The sequence below is a fragment of the Ailuropoda melanoleuca genome, chromosome X (genome assembly GCF_002007445.2).
Source record: "Ailuropoda melanoleuca isolate Jingjing chromosome X, ASM200744v2, whole genome shotgun sequence".
Lineage (NCBI taxonomy): Eukaryota > Metazoa > Chordata > Mammalia > Carnivora > Ursidae > Ailuropoda > Ailuropoda melanoleuca.
In genome coordinates, this window is record NC_048238.1 from 53,160,395 (window position 1) to 53,182,300 (window position 21,906).

Consider the following 21,906-nt stretch of genomic DNA (forward strand, 5'->3'; position numbering starts at 1 on the left):
CAGGCAGCTGGGTTTCCAAGTCTGTCTTCCTAGCTGCCAACACGAGGGAGCTAAGATAGTCAGGCCCCCTTTGACCTCCACCCACTAGCTGGGCTAAGACTGGACTTCAGTGTCTACTGAGAATTAGCAGATGGTTCTCAATCTGAAGAGATTGCAAATACGGTCAACGCCTGGGTTCCACGCCGGAGGAAGTCTGGTTCAGTTGGCCTGAGGTGAAGTCCAGCCTGTGGGAAATGCGGAGGGCAGGGTGAGCAGCAGTTTGGGGGAGCTCCTCAGCTTAGAAGCGCACAGCATCTCTCCCATCCTGACAAACACCTACCTCCCAGCTCTGCCACGCCCTCCACTTATAGCCCTATCTCCTTCCTCTCTAACTACAACCAGACTTCCTGAGAGGTGTCTCCACTCCCCTCCTGTTTCCCTCCTTAACCTGCTGTGGGCTGGCCTCCAGGAAGCCAGCCTTGCCAAGGTTACCCTTTTGGTGTTGACGCAGCGAACATTCACTGCTTGGGCCTCAGGCCTACTGAAATCCTTGAATGCAGATGATGACATCAACGGTCCTTGCTTCTAGAAGCTAACCCTCTCCCAACTCTGCGAACAACGCATTCTCCTTGTCTGGGAGTTTCACCCATCTTTTTAGATGGCTTTTTGTAACAAACCATACAAATATGTTCGGAAGATGGGGCCTCCAGAGACCCCCAGGCCTGTCCCTGCCCTTGAGGAGTTGAGAGTCTTGTCAGTACCAGAGGTGCTCAGGGCCCTTGGGGCAGCAAGGTGGTTCCTCCAAGAGAAGCCCTGACTCCTTCCCCCTGTCTCTCTGCATCTCTGGTGAAAATGAGGAGAGCAAAGCTTCGGCTAGGTCTCTTTTCACCCTGTGAGCAAGAACCCAGGATGCCTCCCTTCCGATTAGAAGACAGTTGGTTACTGGGACAAGGTGTGGTTTGTCTGCCTGTGTTCGTTTTGCCAGTTTGGTCATGGAGTCCCTTTGTAATGAGCTCCTGGCACAGGTGACTTGTTTCCTGGGTCCTTGTCCTTCTAAATACACAGAAACAACTTCGAACAAGATATATTTTAAGGTGTTTGTTTTTTTTTTTGAGGAAGGGAGAGAGAGCACACAGTGGGCAAGGGGCAAAGGGAGAAGGCAAGAGAGAGCCCCAAGCAGGCTCCCACAGCACCGAGATTGTGACCCGAGCTGAAATCAAGAGTTGTACCTTCAACTGACTGAGCCACCGAGGTGCCCCTGAACAAGACAGGTTTTAGATGTTTTAAAGCCAACGATTCTCTCATGCCTTGTGCCCTGGGGGATAGACTTTGCTAGAATCTGCAGTATGCTGGCAGGGTGGAGGTGGGGGAAGCGGTGAAGAAGGCCAGCAGGATTCTCCACTGATGCCATGGAGAGCAAGGTTGGACGCCGAATCTCACTATCCTCTGGCTGTTGGACGTTGGAAAAGCCTCTTTCCCTCTCTGAGCCCCGGCTTTCTCCCCTGTTCTTGGGCGCCGCCATCATTAGCTCCCGCGCCTCTAGTGAGGATGCTGGGAGATGACTTGTGCGTGCCGTAGGCGTGATCCTGTGCCAGAGTAGGCACTCACTAAGAGCTGGGGAAACCGAATCAAATTGCATTCAGCCATGGTGCACAGGCTTATTCCGGGCCAAGAGAGAAAGTGTGTGTGTGTGTGTGTGTGTGTGTGTGTGTGTGTGTGTGCAAGAGAGACGTGCAAAAANAAAACAAGGCCTATCTCTGTGCACGTCTCTCCTCTGGGAAGGAAGGGGCCCACACAGTGACAATAGAGCAGGGGCGCTGACTCAGACAACCAGTTCCTGCTCACTTCCCCTCGCTGCAGGACAGCGGCTGGGCCGAACGGGAGGTCAGCCCTCTGTGGGGCTCTGACTTGGGCCTCTGGCTGAAACCTTCCCTAGAGAAAGACAAGACCAGCTCGCAGACAGCACCCCTCACTGGTCTGCCGTGACGGGACCCACTGGACCAGTGTGGCCGTGGGCAGGTGGTGGGGGCAGAAGGAAGTGGGAAAGTGGAGAGAGGAACCTCACTTGTCAAATCCAGCATTGCTTTCCCTGGGCTGCGCGGCCCGGGGACCACTTCACAGGCAATAGAGCATGTGACCGACGGGGCCAAACTGACCTAGCCGGGGTGCAGGGGAACGGGGTTCAGGAAGAGTCCCTAGGTACCACACTGAGGACCCTGGGGACGGAGCTTGGAACGGTGTGGAACTCCTCGGTGCCCTGCCCACAGTGCAGGCCCACAACACACTTCTCCCTCGCATGAGGATTTGCTGGATGTGGCGTCTTGGTCATCCACACCGCTAGGATGGAGAAAGCCGAGTCTGTCACCCTCTTCTGGAGCCAGGGAGGTGAGTTGTTGGGGGAGGAGGGTCGCATGCTCAGTGGTGGGGAGAAGGGAAGGAATTGGGGCCCGTGGAGGAGGAGGGGCTTCCTGTGTTCCGAGCTATCCCGAGGCAGCCTGGGCCGTCTTGGGGTGAAGTGGGTTTCCTTAGGACTAGAGGTATGCCAGGAGGGGCGGCGTGGCCCCTCGGCCGAGGTGCCATAAGAGGAATTCAAATTTGGGTGGCTCTGGAGGAGAGGGTGGATGTGACCACATCCCAACCCTGATAACTCTGGGATTCTAAAGGGGTACCAGAGTGACCGAGGAGATGTTGGTGTGTGTGTAAGAAACGCTGTATTGCTCGTTTTCTACAAATCAACTTAACGTACTTTCCAATCATTCGGATGGGGGGTGGGTGCCGACTCGGTCAGTCCTGGCGCTTTACCCACCTCGTGGACTCCTGCTGAAATGTGGATTTGTGTGTGAGTGTGTGCGTGTGCAATACCAAAGCATGGGGGCGGGGGGGCGGAATGGGATGCCTGTCACTGGTCATCCGTTCACACAGGTTACTAACCAGGGACCCAGTACCTTCTAATCCCAGTTCCAGCCAGATCTCCTGGCAGTAGGGTGGAATAAAGTTCAGAGTCCTGAGGCGCACCAGCCTCCCTCTCTGGCTTGGGTGAAGAGGATAAGCCTGGATAGGGGAGGCGACGATGCAGTTGCCCGCCCCTGGAAATGGCCTGGGGACTCCAGTCGCCGCTGCAAAGATAGCCTGTGGATAAGGAGGGACTTTCCAGCGGCCTCTCCATGGGCAGTCTTGAAAAGGAGTGAGGGGTCTGGGGGTCTTTGGACAGGTTGCCTTTCTCACAGTCACCAGGCAGGTCCCCTTGGGAAGACAAGGGCAAGCGGGAGCTGGCTTCCCTCTTCTGAGGAGGAGGAGGAGGGGGAAAGAGGCCCTCCCCTCCCCCCTCCCCCTGGGATGCAGGCCCGGCCCCACCCCGCAGTGGCCTCCCTCCTCCCGCCTCCACAGCTACCTCCCTGGCACCCCATCTCTCTCCCTCCTGCTGGGCTCCCCACTTCCCCTCCTGCCCCTCTGCAGCCATTGTCCACACTGTGACCAGAGCACCACTTTATGAAACGGACCCGGCTGCTCCAGATCCTCCCATGGTTGCCCACTGTCCACTGGGGAAAGCGCAGATTTCTCTCTCTTCTCTTCGGCTTCCTTGCTACTCTCTAAAAACAGAGCAGAGATAATATCGTTTCTCGCTAACAGCTCTGACATTTCATAAATCTCTGCCCCAGACAACTGGAAAGGGCTATATTTAACCTTCTGCCTTGTAGCTTTTAATGGAGGGACTTGCTTCAGGCGCTCCCTTCTAACGCCACGGGAGACCAGAACATTTTCTTTGTTCTCTGCAGGCCAGAGCCGGCCTCTGCCTTCAGCAGGAACATGCAGGTGGCTTGGCCAGCTGGCCCGCCCCAGAACACCCACCCTCCTCTCTCTCTCTCTCTCCAGGTGAAGGAGGTCCCCGTTTTACCCCCTGGAGTGTGCCCCCTCACCTTTCTTATCTGCAAACACTTGAAAGACTCCTATGAGTCCCGTAGCTGCAGAAGTGGAACAGCCGGGGAGCACAAGAACAGGACGGAGGACAGGGCCAGGAGGTGTGGGCCAGGCTAGCGGAGAGAGAGCCAGGAGAAAAGAAAAGGCGTTGTCAGGGGTCTAGCTGTGGCCGTCAGAGGGGGAGAGGAAGTCATGCTAAGTAACGTGCCTGGCCCTGTCCGCAAAGCTTTGCGCGTCTTGCCTCGGGTGACCCTGGCAGCAAACCTAGGAGGCAGGTGCTGTCCTTACCCACATCGTATGCCACTGAGGAGACGGGCTCAGAGCAGTGGGCGACTTAGCCAAAGTCCCACACAGCTCGAAAGCAACAACCTCAAGCTCTGCTCTGAGCTGTGGAGCCCAGCCCAGTAGATGAGGTGCTCCGATGGTCCCGGGGGGCTGCTTCCCACCTCGGCTTCCACATTCTGCTCTCTTCCACCTTGCGGACGGCAGCTCCCGGGACCAGTCCCCTTAAACAAGGAGCCGTCCAGTTCTTTTCCCTCCGTCTGCCCCCTGGACACCCAGCGTCGTGCCCGGGTCACAGCTCCACCCTTGCCGCGGTCTCTCCCACAATGGGGGAATGACAGTCCCTGCGGGCGCTGGCTGGGAAGCCTTCACTGGGCCGCCAAAGGGACAGCTCCGCCGCAGTGACTGCCCCAGAGCCAATGAGAGGTAATAGAGTATAATGACAGCCACGTTTGTAGGGCACTTTATTGTTTACCAACTGCTTTCCTAGTCAGCAGACTCCTCGGGAAGGGAACTCCAAGGTGATCTGAACGGTACACAGTACAGCTTTAAAGAACACTGAAGTACGTGGTGAGAAAATGATTCACGCGCCCTTCTCTCTCTTGCTTTCTGATTACATCAAAGAGAAGGTCTCAGTGTGGTGCTCTTCTTCCACCTCTGTAATGTGTGCTAATCTCCTTTTGGAACAGAGCTGGAGCGGGCCTCCGGCTCAAAGCCACTGACAGGCAGTGATATCTACCTAGGATTTAATGACTCCGTTCGGTTTCCACCGTATTTAGTTTACAGTGACCTTCTCTCTGGGGCAAGTGAAACTCCTTCTGTGTTGGTGTTTGGTTGCCAGAGACAATTTCCTTTTCGTAGAAATTTATTTAAGCAAAAGATGATGCTGTCAAGAAAAAGATGAAGTGAATCATGTATAGAACCGGTGGTGGCCAGATAAAGCAAAGCTCATCCAGGTGGTACCCACATGGTGGAAGCTTGGGCACCACTGGAACGTGGCAGTCGATCAGCACCCAGTTCCTCGGCCTGGCCTCTAAGGCCCTGCAGGGTCTGCCCCTGCTAGTGTCCTGGACGTCGCTGTCCCTTACTCCCCTCCCTCCCCCACACTATACTATTCCAAGCCTGCCAGCCTTTGAGCACACTGTGCCCTCTGCAATGCCTCTTCCGCGTCCCTTGTCCTCCCATCAAACACAAACTCATTCTTCAAGACTCCGTTTAAATGGTACGTCCTCTAGGAAGCTGTCCTTTAAGCTAAGCACTAGGTTCATTTCTTTCTCTATTATAGTGTCTCTCCCATGGCTATAATTATTTGTTTATAGGCCGATCTCTTCTACCCTATTGGTTCCAAGTGATTTTATAAGAAAAACTTAGACGGGGGGTGGGGGAGGCAATAAAAATGGGACTGTGCGTGAGGCCTGTGCACAGTGATTAGGCCTTGGGGACTGTCACAGCTCCTGAGATCACTTGGAATTGAGGCTTTCCAGATGCCAAACCAGAGCCTACACAGGCCACAAAGCCTGTCTGGGGACTGCTGCTGGGGGGCTGTGGCAGGTCCTATGTTTTGGGGTGCCTTTAATATCAACACCTAGGATCTAGGAACGCCTGGGTGGCTCAGTCAGTTAAGGGTCTGACTTCAGCTCAGGTCATATCCCAGGGTCCTGGGATCAAGCCCCATTGTTGGGCTCCCTGCTCAGCGGGGAGTTGGCTTCTCCCTCTCTCTCTGCCCCTCCCCCCACTCATTCTCTCTCTCTCCCTCTCTCAAATACATAAATAAATAAATAAATAAATAAATAAATAAATAAATAAAATCTTCGAAAAAACACCCACCTAAGATCTAAACGAAGGAGGCAGTATTGGTTCAAGGGAAAAGTTGAGCTGTGACACTGTCCTAATGACAGCCTCAGCTGATCCCACGAGAAGCTCTGGAATCGGATTGGTCCTTCAGGGTTGTTCTGAGTCCAGGTGAGGAGACCAGGCATTAGATGCAGGCTGCCTCTGGGGAGGGACCATGGCCTTGGGCGAGGCAGCACTCCTCTGAGGAGGTGGCCGGGGAAGGCCAAAGAGGACTGTCAGCCAGCAGCACTCGGTCCTGGGTGGGCCTGGAGGGCCATCACTGTGTCTGCCACTGGAGCCTCGTCAGCGCCCCTGCTCTGAGGCTTCAAGCCTGGGGAGATGGGGAGAGGACATCAGTGATTTGGAGGGCACAGTGTGGCTGCCAAGAGTTGGTGACTGGAGGAGCCTACTAAACATATCTTAAACGAATGAATGGCTGAGGGGCGCCTGCGTGGTGCAGTCGGTTAAGCATCCGACTCTCGGTGTCAGCTCAGGTTCTGATCTCAGGGTCATGAGATCGAGCCCCGAGTTGGGTTTCATGCTCTGCGCAGAGTCTTCTTCAGATTCTCTCTCTCCCTCTGCCCTTTCCACTCACACTCTCTCTCCCTCTCTCAAATAAATAAACAAATAAATCTTTAAAAAGAAAACAAGGAATAAATGGCTGAGTATGATGTTCTAGGCACTGTGCTTAGAGGCAAGGAGCCAGAGACAAACAAGTCACAGGGAACTTCTGGTAGAACTGGGATAACAGATATGTTAAGAGACTCTTCCAGAACATTGTGGAAAGTGCTACAATGTCTACTACAGATCGAGCATCCACAGCACTCTGTTCTTGCTTCTCTCGAAGGCCTTTCCATGGGACCCTTGTAACAACCCTCTAGGACGTGATTTATTGTCCTCACTCTACACGTGAGACAACTGGGATCCAGGGATTCACTTTAGATGTCACTGCTGGTCAGATCCGCCAAGCCAGGCGGGGGCCCTGAACAGTCAGGCTTCTCAGCCCATGCCCCCTCGCCCCTACACCACCCAGCCCCTCTCAAAGCCACGTGCAGTCCTTTGCACTTGGCCAAGTGCTTATTACATACATTTCGCCTTGTCATAGCCCTGTGAGGGAGCGAAATTAATGTGTCAGAAGAAAGAAGGCTTTTACCTTTATTTTCTTAACCTGCCTGCTATGCTTACAGAAATAGATACATTCTGATCATATTTATAACGGTGACATTCTTTTTTATTCTGGTTTTCTTTTTTTTCCTACACATTCTTAACCACCTGTGAAATTCTGCCATTACACTCATCTGTTCTTCCATATCTTGTCTCAAAAGTGAGAAAATTGTGATCAAAACCCAGTTAGTTTCTTTTGAGCTGTGAGGGGGGGAAATGGTTTTTTTTTTTTAATTTCAGCCTCACTCAAAAGGGCAAAACTATTGATTTGAAACATTAAAATGTATGAAGCCAAGAATATCTCTGATTTTATGTGTGATTAATACTCTAGGAGAGATTTTTTTGGGGGGGAGTTGTATAGGCTGAATAAAGGGCCATCTAGAGGCAACTAAAAATTACCCTTGAGGAGCTGGGTCTTGAGAAGGGCAGCTGCCCCTTGTTCCCTCCCCGCCCCTAGACTGTACCCTCTCCCCACCCCTATGTCCACCTTCCTCCTCAAACTCTAGGCCAAGTCTCTTTCTTCTCTTCATTCCCCGCCTAAAAGATTTCTCATCAACTGTCAGTGCTGGCCCCATTTGAGGCTGTACCAGAAGAATTCTAGCATCTCTCCCGATGAGTTCCATTGTGGTCTGGTCCCAGAGTACTCCTAAAGCAAAGCTTTTCTCTAGAGTTTCCCCAGCAGCACTATCACACTGTAGAAACCCAACAGTGGTTCTATCTTCCAGAGGAGAAAAGTCTCCATGTGTTCCCAGAGAGAATAAAGATGCACACACTCTGTCCATGCCCAGTGTGCCTTCGTTTGCCATCACTATCACAGGACTATAATTAAAATTTCCTCTTTCTTAGGCCTCCTGGGCGGCTCAGTTAAGTGTCTGCCTTCTGCTCAGGTCACGATCCTGGGGTCCTGAAATCGAGTCCCACATCGGGCTCCTTACTCAGCAGGGAGCCTGCCGCTCCCCCTGCTTGTGCTCTCTCTCGCTGACTCTGTCAAATAAATAAAATCTTTAAAAAAATGTCCTTATCTTAAAAAAATAAAATAAAATAAATAAAATAAAATAAAATAAAATTTCCTTTCTCTTTACAACCACCAAAATATCATGCTGCCCTCAGGGATTAAACAAGGGAGCCCTCATTTCTACTCATGTCCTTGACTTCCTCGTAGAGAGCTTGTAGTAAGCAATGGTGGCCAAAGTGGGGTACAGGGGTCAACTTTATGCTTTAAAGATTAGCAAGATAGGGGCGCCTGGGTGGCTTAGTCGTTAAGCGTCCGCCTTTGGCTCAGGGCGTGATCCCGGAGTTCTGGGATCGAGCCCCATGTCAGGCTCTTCCGCTGGGAGCCTGCTTCTTCCTCTCCCACTCCCCCTGCTTATGTTCCCTCTCTCGCTGGCTGTCTCTCTCTGTCAAACAAATAAATAAAATCTTTAAAAAAAATAAAAATAAAAATAAAAAAAGACATGAGAGACCAAAAGATAGGAGAGACTTTAAAAGAACGCTGGAGTAAGATAAAAATTTTGGATACAAGATTGGGTGTGGCTCTAAGATAATAAAACTCTAACCTTTGTTGCTATCTTTCCTACTGGACCGAAATAACTTTCATTTCTACAAGACAAAAATCATTCACAACTTGCCAGCCTTCTCCAAGGTAACTTTTTACTTTACAGAGTGGACCGTAGTCAATAGTGAATAGTCAGGCAGCCTCGTGGATGATACTCTCATATGTTCTTGAAAGAGTGCTCAGCCATCTTGACAGCCTCGTTGTCAATTCTCGATCTTTTTTTTAACACCTCAAATAATACATGGCAAACCATGCGCCCATGTGCGTCTCCATGAAGGAATCTTAACTTCACTTGAAACTTAACTTCAAAGCCCGACTCTCATGTGGCATTTATGTCTTGGTGGCATCTTCGGTGTGGCAGCCAGTGAGGGTAGTCCTGGGCCACCCATCAGTCCCCACTTAGTCCATAGTGGCTTATTACCACCAGACCCATCTTTCAAAGCACCACTTTCATTGTGTTCCTCCCACACACAGAATTGAAATGATCCTGATCTAGCCCACGCTTCGTAGACTGGCTCATGGAAGCCTCTGGAATCTAGCGTGGATAGAGATTCGGAAAGGAGCTTTCAAGTCTCATTGTGCTCAGCCCCAGCCAGGTTGGTCTGTCCCAACGACTTGCTGTGTCTCAGACCTTTGCTCAGGCAGACACTCCACCATTTTGTCCCTGGCCCATCTCTTATCCTAATGCTCATGCTGCCATTTCCCAAATCTCAGCCATCCATGCTCCACTGTCATAAATTTTGTTTGCTATCTGTACTGTTTTCTTTCTTTCTTTCTTTCTTTCTTTCTTTCTTTCTTTCTTTCTTTCTTTCTTCTTTTTTTAATATCTACTCTTGGGATGCCTGGGTGGCTCAGTCAGTTAAGCATCCTACTCTTGATTTCAGCTCGGGTCATGATCTCAGGATCCTGGGATCAAGCCCCTCATCAGGCTGTGTGCTCAGTGCCGAGTCTGCTTATCCCTCTCCCTCTGTTCCTCCCCACCTTCATAAATAAATAAATAAAATCTTTGAAAAATAAAAATGTACTCTTTTTATTTTTTTTAAAGATTTTATTTATTTATTCAACAGATAGAGACAGCCAGCGAGAGAGGGAACACAAGCAGGGGGAGTGGGAGAGGAAGAAGCAGGCTCATAGCAGAGGAGCCTGATATGGGGCTCGATCCCATAACGCCGGGATCACGCCCTGAACCGAAGGCAGACGCTTAACTGCTGTGCCACCCAGGCGACCCAAAAATGTACTCTTTTTAAAAGACTTTATTTATTTGTCAGAGATAGAGAGAGAAAGAGCACAAGCAGGGGAATGGCAGGTGGCAGGCAGAGGGAGAAGCAGGCTCCCCACTGAGCAGGGAGCCCAATGCGGGGCTCTATCCCAGGACCCCAGGATCATGACCTGAGCGGAAGGCAGATGCTTAACTGACTGAGCCACCCAGGCATCCCCAAAAAGTGTACTCTTTTAAAAGATTTTTACTTGCCCAAAACTGCAGGTTTGATATGCTAATTAAAGAAAAAATTTATCTGTGTCCCACCTGAAACCACATTTGTTTCCTGCTTGATTGCTTTCTAATTATTTGGTATGTTTGGCCTGACTTGAAGATTGTAAGTTCCTTGAGGACAGGTACCATGGCCTTGGTGTCCCTCCAGCACGCAACACTGACCTATGCACTTGGCACGTCCCCACCACGTAGCCTTTGGTGGACTCAGTGTCCCATCTCCTTTGGTAAGCTTCCCATCAGAACACCAATGGCTTTCCTTTTGTCCCTTTAGTGTGCACAGAAACATTGAAAATGTACTCCCAGTACTCCAGGGACTGATATGCTGCCTGGGGGAACAAAAGCACGTGCTCTTGGTGAGGCAGGCAAACCTAGCTCCCTCTTGGCCACCTTCCACATGTGTTACCGTGAACAAGAAGCCTCCCTACCCCTCAGATTCCTCACGAAGGAAATGACAGCAATAATGAGAGCACCTGCCTTGCCCACCTCGTAAAACGGACAGGAGGCCCCAGTGAGGCAACAGTTATGTAAGTGCTTTGTAAACAAGAAAATGATACCCATATTTTAGTCAAACGACTCCATGAAAATTAGTTCACAACACAGGATGGCCAAATACAGAATGTCACCAGGCAGTTTCCCGAGCTCCAAATTAGTCCCTGTGGCACCAGCTCGCTAATAGGCAGAAGGATTCCAGAAAGCTTGCCTGAGATGCATCATGAGGCTTGAGTGGAAGTTCGGTAAAGGCTGGGAGTGGGGAGGGGTGGCCTATCCAGGTGTGGAGGACGGGAAGCAAATTGAATAAGAGAAGAAAGATGGAAACGTGCTTGGAGCTGGTGAGGAGGCTAATTGGGCTGCACAGAGGGAAGTGTGAGGGGGCAGTGAGAGAAACACAAGGTGTACCCAGACGGTGGAGGCCATCAGTGCCAGGCTCAGGCGCTGGGCCTACCAGCTGAGAGAAGTCACTGGGTGGTTCTCGAATGGAAGGGCATGTCAGGAAACCATGCTTTAGAATGCAGATTCCTGGGCCCCTGGTTGGCTTAGTCGGTTAAGCATCTGCCTTCGGCTCAGGTCGTGATCCCGGGGTCCTGGAATCGAATCCCTCATTGGGTTTCCTGCTCAGTGGGAAGCCTGCTTCTCCCTCTCCCCCTGCTCATACTCTCTCTCTCTCTCACTCTCTCTCAAATAAATTTTAAAAACCGTAAAAAAAAAAAGAATGCAGATTCCTCTAAGATCAGACTTCTTGTCCTCCTCATCATCTATGTACCATTTATATGTTTTCCTTGCAAAATAAAATGCAGACTCATTAGACCAAAAAAATCAAAAGTAAACCAACAAGTATTTAGAGTGAAAAATGAAAGTCCACCTTTAACTCACCCCTTCCCTTTGTTGGCCGATTCCAGTCTCTTTCAAGGACTACACCTGTTATCAGCATATTGTGACTCATTCCAGGTCTTTTCTTATTAATATGCTTCTGTGTGTGTGTGTGTGTGTGTGTGTGTGTGTGTGTGTGTGTGTGTCTGTATGTATACGTATCCTTTTATACAAATGGATTTCTATTGCACATTTCGTACAGAGCTTTGATGTTTTCTAAACTTAATATGTCAATGGACATCTTTCTATGACAGGATAGCTCTTCTTTTGAAAGGCTGTATAGCATTCCCTAGTAAAAATATGCCACTATTTACTTAACCAATCCCCTATGGATGAAGACTTCTGCAATTAATTGTGCTTTTTCTTTTCACTTTTATGTCTTTAAAGTAACATATGCATGTAACAAGGGAAATTAAATAGTATAAAAGAGTATTTAATGAAAAAAGTAATTCTCCTGCCTATCCCTAACTCCTCTCCCCGCCTTAACAGCCTCCCTCTCAAGAGGCATCCATGATTACCAGTTTCCTGTGTGTCCTTCTAGAAATTGTCTATGCATATACGTGTGTGAGAGTATGCACGTGCACGTGTGTGTGTGTGTGTGTGTGGAGAGGGAGGGAGGGGGAAAAGAAAGAGAGAACATTCCATATATGCACATATCATGGCTACATGATTCTTCTAAATAGACATGCCACAATTTATCGAACCTATCTTCTGTCGAAAGGGGTTATTGCCAGTACGCAGCCATTACGTGTAGTACTGCCATGTATATCTTTGTTCCTGTATCTTCCTGTGCACTCCATCTCCCGTGTAAATTCCTAAAAGTGGCATTGTTGGGTAAAAAGGAAAGTGCATTGAGATTTTTGACACATAAGGCCAAACTGCCCTCCAAAGAAGTTGTTCCAGGCGACCCTCCTACTGGCCCATGTGTGAGATGCCTGCTGCTCCGTACCCTCTCTCGCTATCGTGGCACATGACAAAACCTTTCAACCTCACTGGGGAAGCCGGGAAGAACCTGAGGTGGTTGCGCAGGAGTGTGGTAAGGGAAGACAGCGACTGCCCAGTTGTTCCCCGTGAGTATGGTTGACACTCTCCTAACAGCCCGATGGCAGAATAACTTCACAAACATTGTGTCCCCAAGAACTTAGGTAGCTGGGGGCACCCAGGAAAGACTCGTGATCTGCAACCCCACACAACCTAGGTCCTTGACTGCCAAAGAGGCGTTTTGGTTTCCTGCCATCCTCTTCCAGCTCCACACAGATCCTCTTCTGAACCACCTTATGTGCATCACCAGCCAGGACTGGGAAGGCTAGATGGCATTCTGCTGGAGACTGGGCCTCCAGCAAAATGTATTTTCTCCTATTGTCCACACATTCGCATGCACACACCGAGAGGACGGGATATGGAACTCAAGACCCGGGCTCAGAAGCGCCAGGCCAGTACCTGTGATGCACAGCTCTTGCAGGGTCCGGATTCCCGAGACTCTAGGTTGGTAGGCCTCTTCCAGGTTGCAAGGACAAGGATGTGCTTAAGTGTCCTTGGGTGGCAGGGCATGAGTCTCAGGAGTCACGTGTAAGTGAAGGAGAGGAAGCCATCTCTGGCAGCCGTTACCCTTCGCACCTGATGCCTCAGGAGCGCTGGACTAGCCAAACGCCATGTCTGCCACTTCTACCACTCATCTCTGTCGCAGCCTCTCCTGCCGCTCCCTGTGGCCTTGCTTTGGCCACTCCTCATGGCTTCTGCTTAGTGCTATCTCCCTGGGGAGCTCCTGGCTTCTGGGCCACCCTACTGCATGCACTCCTCCATACGTAATATGACACATGGCATTCCCCAGGAAAGGACTCTCATGGGGTCAGTTGGTCACTCTGAAGTCTGGAACGTCCTTGTCATTCTGGGTCCTCATTGCGGAACAGTCAGAGACCACTGGGCACTCTCGGTCCGAGCTGAAGATGGCTACCATTGACTCGGGGGCCCCCTCGTCCATTCAGTCGCGACCAAAAGTCCAGTGCCGGGCACAGAGTAGCCACTCATCATCGAATGAGTAAATAGGAGCCCAGAATCAGGGAATCACTTCTATCCACTTTGTTCGCAAGGGTCCTATCAGGTGAGGCAGGCACACAGAGTACTGTAGGAGTCCTTTCTGGTCCATTAGGCTAAAGGCCAAATTTAGCAAATTAATTACCTGGGTTTCTGATATACTTGTCTCCGAATGTAGAGGGGCAGCGTGGTATATGGAGAAGAATGCAGGCGGGCCCCTGAGTGGCTCAGTCGGTTAAGCATCTGCCTTCAGCTCAGGTCATGATCCCAGGGGCCTGGGACTGAGTCCCCAGTCAGGCTCCCGTCTCAGCGGGGAGTCTGCTTCTCCCTCTGCCCCCCCACTTGTGCTCTCTCTCTCTCTCTTTCTCTCAAATAAATAAAATATTTAAAAATAAATAAATAGATAGATAAATAAATAAATAAGTAGTAAAAAAAAGTAAAATAAAATAAAAAGTTAAACGTTCTGGCTTTATCCACTAAGCTCCCAGTAAATGACATTTGAATTTTTCAAGTCAAATCCCACCAGTCACCTCCAACACTTCCTCTTATTGATGTTCATTACCAAAGGAAAAAAGCCTTTTCTTTCTTTCCTTTCTGCTGGTCCTTTAGCTTTGAGACAAGGCAAGGCATCTGATCAATTGGCGAACATTCCTTTCAAATACTACAAATTCCGTCTCGCTCTGATAGTGCCACACCTGAGTTCTATTTTATTCCCTGGGCTATTTCTCTATTTTGATTGGAATTGATTGCTGGGAAAGGCACCTTCCCTGCAGACACGGGGTTCCGGCCAGGACCCCATGTGGCAGTAGGGAAGGAATCTCCATCTAATACATAGGTAGTTGCCAGTCATCTCCTGGGGAAGAGCCTCCTTACGCGGCTTTCTTCCAGAGGCTAAGGTATTCTCTAGGGTGGGTGTCCCACAGGTGATTCATCTCTCCACTGATGGGTATTGAGATTTAGTTCTTAAAATTCATTCATTGTGGGAGCCTGGGTGGCTCAGTCGGTGAAGCGCCTGCCTTCGGCTCAGATCATGATCCCAGGGTCCTGGGATGGAGCCCCAAATTGGGCTCCCCTCTCAGCTGCAAGCCTGCTTCTCCCTCTGCCCCACCCCCACTCGTGCTTTCTCTCCCCCTGCAAAGAAATAAATAAAATCTTTAAAAATAAAATAGAAGTCATTCCTTCACTCAACAAATAAGTGCCCACTACATGCCAGGCATGAGGCCAGGCCTGGGGCTACAGAGGTGAACAAAACAGACAAGGTTTCCGGGTTCCCCCATTACCAACGGTGTGGCAGTGAGCGTTCCGGTCTCGTACATCTGTGTGTACATGTATGACTACTCCCCTAGCAGAGCTTTATGCCAGTGCGGCTACTGGATCAAATAGTGTGTGAACAGTTACTTCGGATACATACCAGAATAGCGCCCTCAAAAAAGGCTTAACAATTTACGCGTCCACCTTTCCCCCTGCCCATTGCTCTCTTAGGTTTATATCCTAGACAAACTCTCATGCAGGTGAACAGTGGTGCATCGATCATGAGTGTTCACAACAGCCTTGTTTACGAGAGCAGTAAAGTTGAGAAGCGACGGGAGAATAAATGAAATTATTGTACATCCACACGATGAAATGAAAATGCCCGAACCAGAGCTACCGGTATCTACATGAGTATCTCTCACAGACCTAAAGGTGAGCGAAGAAAGCAAACCACAGGGCGCCTGGGTGGCTCAGTCGGTGAAGCATCTGACTCTTGGTTTTGGCTCGGGTCATGATCTTGAGGCTGTAAGATCGAGCCCCGTATAGGGCTCCATGTGGAACATGGAGCCTTGCTTGAGAGTCTCTCTTTCCCTCCCCACTGCCCCTCCCCCAAACCCCTGCTCATGCTTGCTCTCTCTTAAAAAAAAGTGGAAAGAAAAGAAAAGAAAACGTTCTGGGGCAAATATAAGGAAATGTGTTTGTTCCTAATACTTTTCTGTATGCTTGAAATGGTTCATCATCTAAAAAAAGAAGAAAAAAGAAAAGCAGGGCAGAGTTTCCTCTTGGAGCCCACCCTTCTGTTCAGGGGCACCGTACAAGTACATCAGAGAGACCCATAACCTGTATGGGAAGAGACCTTGCACCCCAATTCACTGAGAATCCCCTTCTTTCCCACACTCCAGTATAAACCCTTGGAATGGATTTATGATTCTCAGTGTCCAGGCCCAAGAGGACGACCACTCAATTTTCTCTCTTGTCACTCTAAGGCTGGTGCCTGCCTGGCTGTCTGGAGCTTCTTGAACACTCCAACCGAGTGTGATGAGTGCTGGGGGCGAATGTCAGATACACTTCTGATTTGGCAACAGCCTTTACCATGAGTCCGCCTTTGCAGCCTGGGTACAGTGAGAAGCAGCAGCATTGCAAAGCGCTTTCTGGAACCACGCTGCCTCTGGCCAGCAGCATTACTCTAATGAGGTGACAAAATGGGACCATCAGACCTTATGAGCAGCACTTGGCCTAAAACAGAAACTAGGAAGGGTAGAAAGGACTGTCCTCGGTGCTTGGCCCTGTTGCCATGGCCCCTGTTGCCATGGTCCCCAAGCACTTTTGCTTATTATTTCTTTCAATCATTTGTGGCATCCGTGAGCAAGAAGGATCTAGAGACTCTTTGAGGCAAACCAGGAAGAAAGTGGTTAACAGCAAAGATAAGAGAGAGTAGGGAAGTAATTTAACAAACAAAAAGTGTGGACGGAAAGAATTTGGTGCATAGAAACAGGAGGCCCAGAAAACAGTTTTTTTTTAAAGGAATCTTCTTGAGATGTCATAGACTGAGGTGGCTGGGTCAGAATTAGCTAAGAAGTACCCATTATGTAGCTGCCATATGTTACAAGAACAGCAACTCTGTGCCCTGGATTTTCCAGAAAAGTCCTAGTTTCGAGTATTTGCTTCTGTTTGTCGGACCAAGAATCCTGCTTTGAGATTCAGAAAATAAGGTCACTGTGGTTATAGTAGCTGTCTAAGTCATCCAGGAAAGGCCGATTTAGAATTCACTCTGCCCTCGCTAGTGGGCAGGGAATCCCCACAGGGCCTGCCCCTGCGTCCCAAAGGCCCAAGCAAAGTGGCCCCTTATATAGCCAAGAAACCTCCAAGTGCCTCTGGACTCTATGCCCCTCCACACCCCTATAGCCCTCAAGGGAGGGTGTAAGCAAGAAAAGCATAGGTTTTGACCCCCACATGCTGACTTTCAACAGCTCTGTGCTCTGCATTAACTCTGTCAACTTGGGCAATGCTCTGGGCCTCCATTTCCTCCTCTGTAAAATGAGAACAATACCCACGACAGAGGGTTTTTCCAAGCATCAAATGAGGTGTTAACCTTTCAAGCCCATCCAAATGTTAGTTGTTACAATTCATTCCTTCATTTAACAAATACGTGCTGGCCACTTGCCAGGCATGAGGCCAGGCCTAAGGGATACAGCCCAGGGGGGATCAGCAAACATTAGCCAAAGAATCACCAACCCAAGGTCCACACGGAGGAGAGATAGGGTAGAGTTTCTCTTTGTGAAAGTTGACTCTGGCTGCCGTGTAGAGTGAGAGGTTGGGAGATGGAGAGGGAGGCCCTTCTGGGCTTCTGCCAGCCATGGTAACCTGGACTGGGCTGGTGGCAGTGCTGGTGAGAAGTGGTCAGATTCTGGATCTGTTCTGGAGACAGAAGCAATGGATCTCGCTGATGGACTGACGTTTGGCAGCAAGGAGGAGGCGAGTAGTTTAGCTAATTGTATGCCAGGGCTTGGGCCACTGGAGCCGGAAAGACAGTTCCAAGGCTGCTAGGGAAACCACGTGGAGGCTGCATGTCTGCTCTCCTCCCTTTGGTCGAGCAGTGCACTGAACATTGCAAAGATTGCAACCCTTCGATCTGCGGGATCTGTTCAGGGACCAGTGTATGTTCCTTAAGTTGTATTCCCTTCAGACCTTTGGCTCAGTATTTCTGGTTTTGAGAGGCTAGAAGAGAGCCCAAAAGGCGATGGGGAGATGGGAAGGGCCAAAGACAAGGCTGGGTTTCCTAACACTAGTTAACCACGCTTCAGAGTTTTCAGAGGAATTTTACACCAAGGATGCACTGTCATATTTTGCCAGTTTGGGCCCAGAGCCATGTCCTGACTCCCCCAGTCCAGTGCTTTGGTTATTTACTGCACTGCCAGGTCCTTAACATTTTGAAGGGCGTGGGGGGCAGGGGAGCGCATCTCTCCATGAAAAAGAAGTTCTAATAGACATTCCAGGCCCTTCTGTATTGAAGCGGTTTATTCCATTTGCATTGAGAACGATTGGTGAAAGAAAATTTGCTGTTTTCCCACACCACTCGTCCCCAACCCACATCAACAGGGCTTTCATTTCTCCTTCCTAGCAGGCCCACCCTCCAAAAGCTATTATCTGCTTGACAATCAGGTGAGACCTCTTGTCTTTTTTTCCTCTCTCAATTAAACTCTAAGGACTGAGGTTCCCATCTGCCTTGGAGCAAACAAATCTTTTGTTCTGTTTCCCAGAAGCTGGAGCACTTTCCCCCCCCCCTTTCTCCAACCTCTTTAGTTCTCTTTTTCAAAACACTTGACCCTCTTAGTGATTTTTAGCTTCAGATGGCAGATGAAATTGGTTTCCCAAACCGGGATCAAGCCCTCCCTCCGAAGACCGCTGCTTTCGCCCTGCCTCCACGCATCCCTGAACTAGGAAAGAAAAAAAGAATCGCATGCACATTTTCTTTCCTAAGTTCTTATTCATCTCTTTCTCAGCAGTCGTACCTTAACAGGAAGGGAGCCAAAGTGCTGGGCAGAAATGGTGGGGTGTACTCCCCCTGGGGGGTTTCTGTCTCCACAGTCCCTAGCGGCGTCCGTCCAGCCTTCCTCCTCTACAGGAAGACAGGGCCAGCAAGAGATACCAAGGCCTCGGGTCGAAGCTCAGCAAGGAGCCAGCAGAAGCGCAAGGCTCTGGCTCTCCATTCACACATCTTTGTGGGTTTGAAGATGACAGGAAAGAGAAGGTGAAGATGGAAGAGTGCAGAAAAGGGTGGGGGAAGAAAGAGGAAGGCGAGAGGGGTGTTTGCAAGTAGGAATAAAACTGTGAAAAGAGTAAGAGAAACTCTGATGTTTTGTTGAAAACCATTCATACTTTTGTACTATTATATAAACTGCTACAAGAAACCATTCCAACATGCAAAATATAAATATAAGAAAGGGGTGCCCGACTGGCTTAGTCGGTGGAGCATGTGACTCTTGGTCTCTGGGTTGTGGGTTCGAGTCCCACATTAGGTGCAGAGGTTACTTATAAATAAAATCTTTAAAAAAATGAAATAGGGGCACCTGGGAGGCTCAGTCTGTTACGCATCTGCCTCTGGCTCGAGTCATGATCCCAGGGTCCCGGGATCAAGTCCCACATCGGACTCTTTGCTCAGCAGAAAGCCTGCTTCTCCCTCTCCCGCTCCCCCTGCTTGTGCTCGCTCTCTTGCGCTCTCTCTCTGTCAAATAAATAAATAAAATCTTTAAAATAAACAAAATATAAGTAAAGTTTTATTTTTATAAAAAAAATACCACATTTATTGTTAAAACCTCAAATAGTACTGGAGGATTTAAAGTGAAAAGTACAGGTCAGAGTCCTTTCCTCTCCCTCTCAAACCCCTCCTCCTCCCCCCCAGGAAGCCATCGATGGTAACAGTTACTTGTGTGTCTGCAGACCTCTTCAATGTATATAAACATACGTGTGCTTTCTTTTTTATTTATTGTTTACATTTTAAGTAGGCTCTGCGCCCAACGTGGAGCTTGAACTCACCACCCTGAGATCAAGAGTCGTATGCTCGCTGACTGAGCCAGCCAGGCGCCCCTTGTGTCCTTTCTATGTGCACAAATGAGATTCATACTGTACATGCTGGCCATTCCTTGTTCTTTTTTTTTTCTTTCTTAAACCTAACAATAACATTCTGAAGTTTTCCCGGTTCTGCTCATAGAGTTCTACTTCGTTCTTCATAATGGCTGCACGGCATCCCATTGGATGGCTCCTCTGTGGTGTGTGAAACCCATCCCCTGTTGATGGACCTTTAACTGAAATAGAAAGTCCAGGCCAGCACTATCCAGTAGAAATGGAATGTGAACCACAAATGTGACCCACCTATGAAATTTAGAATTTTGTAGTAATAGCCACATTCCCCCCCAATGATTTGAAATGCCACCTTTATTATACATTACACATGTATAATACACCAATATTATACATTTAGAAATGCCCATATATGGGACGCCTGGGTGGCTCAGAAGGTTAAGAGTCTGCCTTTGGCTCAGGTCATGATCCCAGGGTCCTGGGATTGAGTCCCACATCGGGCTCTTTGCTCAGTGGGGAGCCTGCTTTTCCCTCTGCCTGTAGCTCTCTCTGCTTCTGCTCTCTCTCTGACAAATAAATAAAATATTTTTTAAAAAGAAATGCTCATATATACATGAATTTGTTTTGGACGATTTTATTTTATTCACTAATTTGCCAGTTTTGCACCAGTATCCCCCATTTCCAGCAGTCACTGTAAAAAGTAAAAAGAGAACAATGAAATTAATTTTAATGACATATAACATTTTATCCAATATATCAAAAATACTATTTCAATATGAAATCAATATTAAAAATTATGAGTGAGTCATTTTACATTCTTTGTTTCATAGCAAGTCTTTTTTTAAGATTTTGTTTATTTATTTGAGAGAGAGAGAGCAGGAGCAGGGGGAGGGGCAGAGGGAGAAGCAGACTCCCCGATGAGCAGGAGCCCGACATGGGGCTCGATCCCAGGACTCCAGGATCACGACCTGAGCTAAAGGCAGATGCTTCACCGACTGAGCCACCCAGGTGCCCCTAAGTCTTTATTTATTTTTATTTATTTGTTTTTTAAGTAGGCTACACATCCAGTGTGGAGCCCAACCCGGGGCTTGTGCTCATGACCCTGAGATGAAAACCTGTGCTGATACCAAGAGTCAGACGCTTAACCGACTGAGCCACCCAGGCGCCCCTCATATTAAGCCTTGAAAATCCAGTGTGCGTTTTATACTTACAGCGCATTTCACTTCAGACTAGCCAATTTCAAGTGCTTAAGAGCCACGAGTGGCTGGTGACTACTGCACTGGACAGTGGAGGTCTAGGAGGCAGAGGTCCAAAATGGCCCCACGTCTGTGGTGGGTGGGAATGGATTAGAAGGGCAAAGGCTGAGGACAAAAAACCTCAACTTCACCACTCCGAGCAACTCATGGGGCCTCTTGGAGCCATGGTGTGTGGACCCCCATGAAGTCACTGCATGCTGGCTAGGTCCATGACAGAACAGCTGAGGCAAGCACAAAAGGGCCTCCTCCCCCAGCCATCGTGGGTTCTGGCTCTGCTGGCTGCAGAGATAAGGAAAGTCCTGAGTTCTCGGGAGGTGATTATCTGGAGCCTGTCCCACGTCTCCCCCACTCTTTTTTTGCCTCCAGAGGTGCCTCTGTTCACAGCTTCTCATCGTACTTCTGACTGTACTCAACACCCAATGCCCCATTTCCTTTTTTTCAAAAGCAGAGTGGTGTGGCAATGGCCCTCTGAGGAAAGCCTGGTGCTGGGGTCGGGGAGGGTGTGGTGGGAGGAACCCACACCGTGGCTTACTCAACTGCAAGACCTTAACCAGTGGCCCCATAGCTGCCTCGGTCTCCGGCGGCAGTGGTGGCAGCCATGGCAGCACAGCCCAGGGCGTTGAATGGTGAGCGCGGACACGATCGTGGACTGCGAGGGGATTCGCGGCGGCTGTGCGTGAGCTTGGGTGCCAGCACCTGGATGGGTGCTGGCAGTGTGGGAGGAGGCAAGTGGCCAGACAGCACTAGGGACAGGGAAACCAGTTTGGGCCTGGCCTGAGCCTGGCCAGGTTTGGGAAGCATTTGGACTCCACAGTGGGCTTGAGGGCTCACTTGCCCCTGGGTTGGCAAGAAGCTGAGAAATGTGATTATCCCCTGAAGGGCAGCATGCTGTCCCTGGGCAAAGGTGGTGGCCACATGCCCACGGCCCGACTGATTTCCAAACAGGCCCTACCCTAGCTTATCCATCATCTGCCAGCCAGCCACAAGAACCAAACCCGGTTCTGTGGGCTGTGGGCTGGGCCAAGGGCTCCGAGTGGACTCCGGTGCAAAAGAGAGGAATTTCTTCCTATGGCAGCTTGGGAAGGAGCCCCTCTTTACCAGCTCACCCCCAGTTTCCCTGTGGTGGTATCAGGGTGGTGCATCAACATTCCTCTTTCATTCTGACTCCTGCCTCCTCCGCCCCTGTGGCCTAG

The 21,906-nt window shown here is 49.6% G+C and overlaps 1 protein-coding gene across 16 annotated transcripts in view; it reads left to right on the top strand.

Moving 5' to 3' along the window:
• The window catches only part of LOC100478758 (NHS-like protein 2), a 122,709-nt gene that overhangs the window by 48,840 nt on the left and 51,963 nt on the right, over nucleotides 1-21,906 (top strand). For 4 of the 16 annotated variants that reach the window (XR_004622443.1, XR_004622446.1, XM_034649680.1 and 1 more), the window contains exon 1: nucleotides 21,322-21,339. The exons of 1 other annotated variant lie outside the window; for it this stretch is intronic. Coding sequence is in view for 12 of the 15 variants with exons in the window: in XM_034649680.1 (XP_034505571.1) it covers nucleotides 21,337-21,339 (3 nt within the window). In the remaining 3 variants the exon portion in view is untranslated. Of the gene's footprint in view, nucleotides 1-1,814; nucleotides 2,365-21,218; nucleotides 21,386-21,906 lie in introns of those variants that run through there. 11 more of the 16 variants (XM_034649682.1, XM_034649685.1, XM_034649692.1 and 8 more) reach the window with 11 other exon arrangements.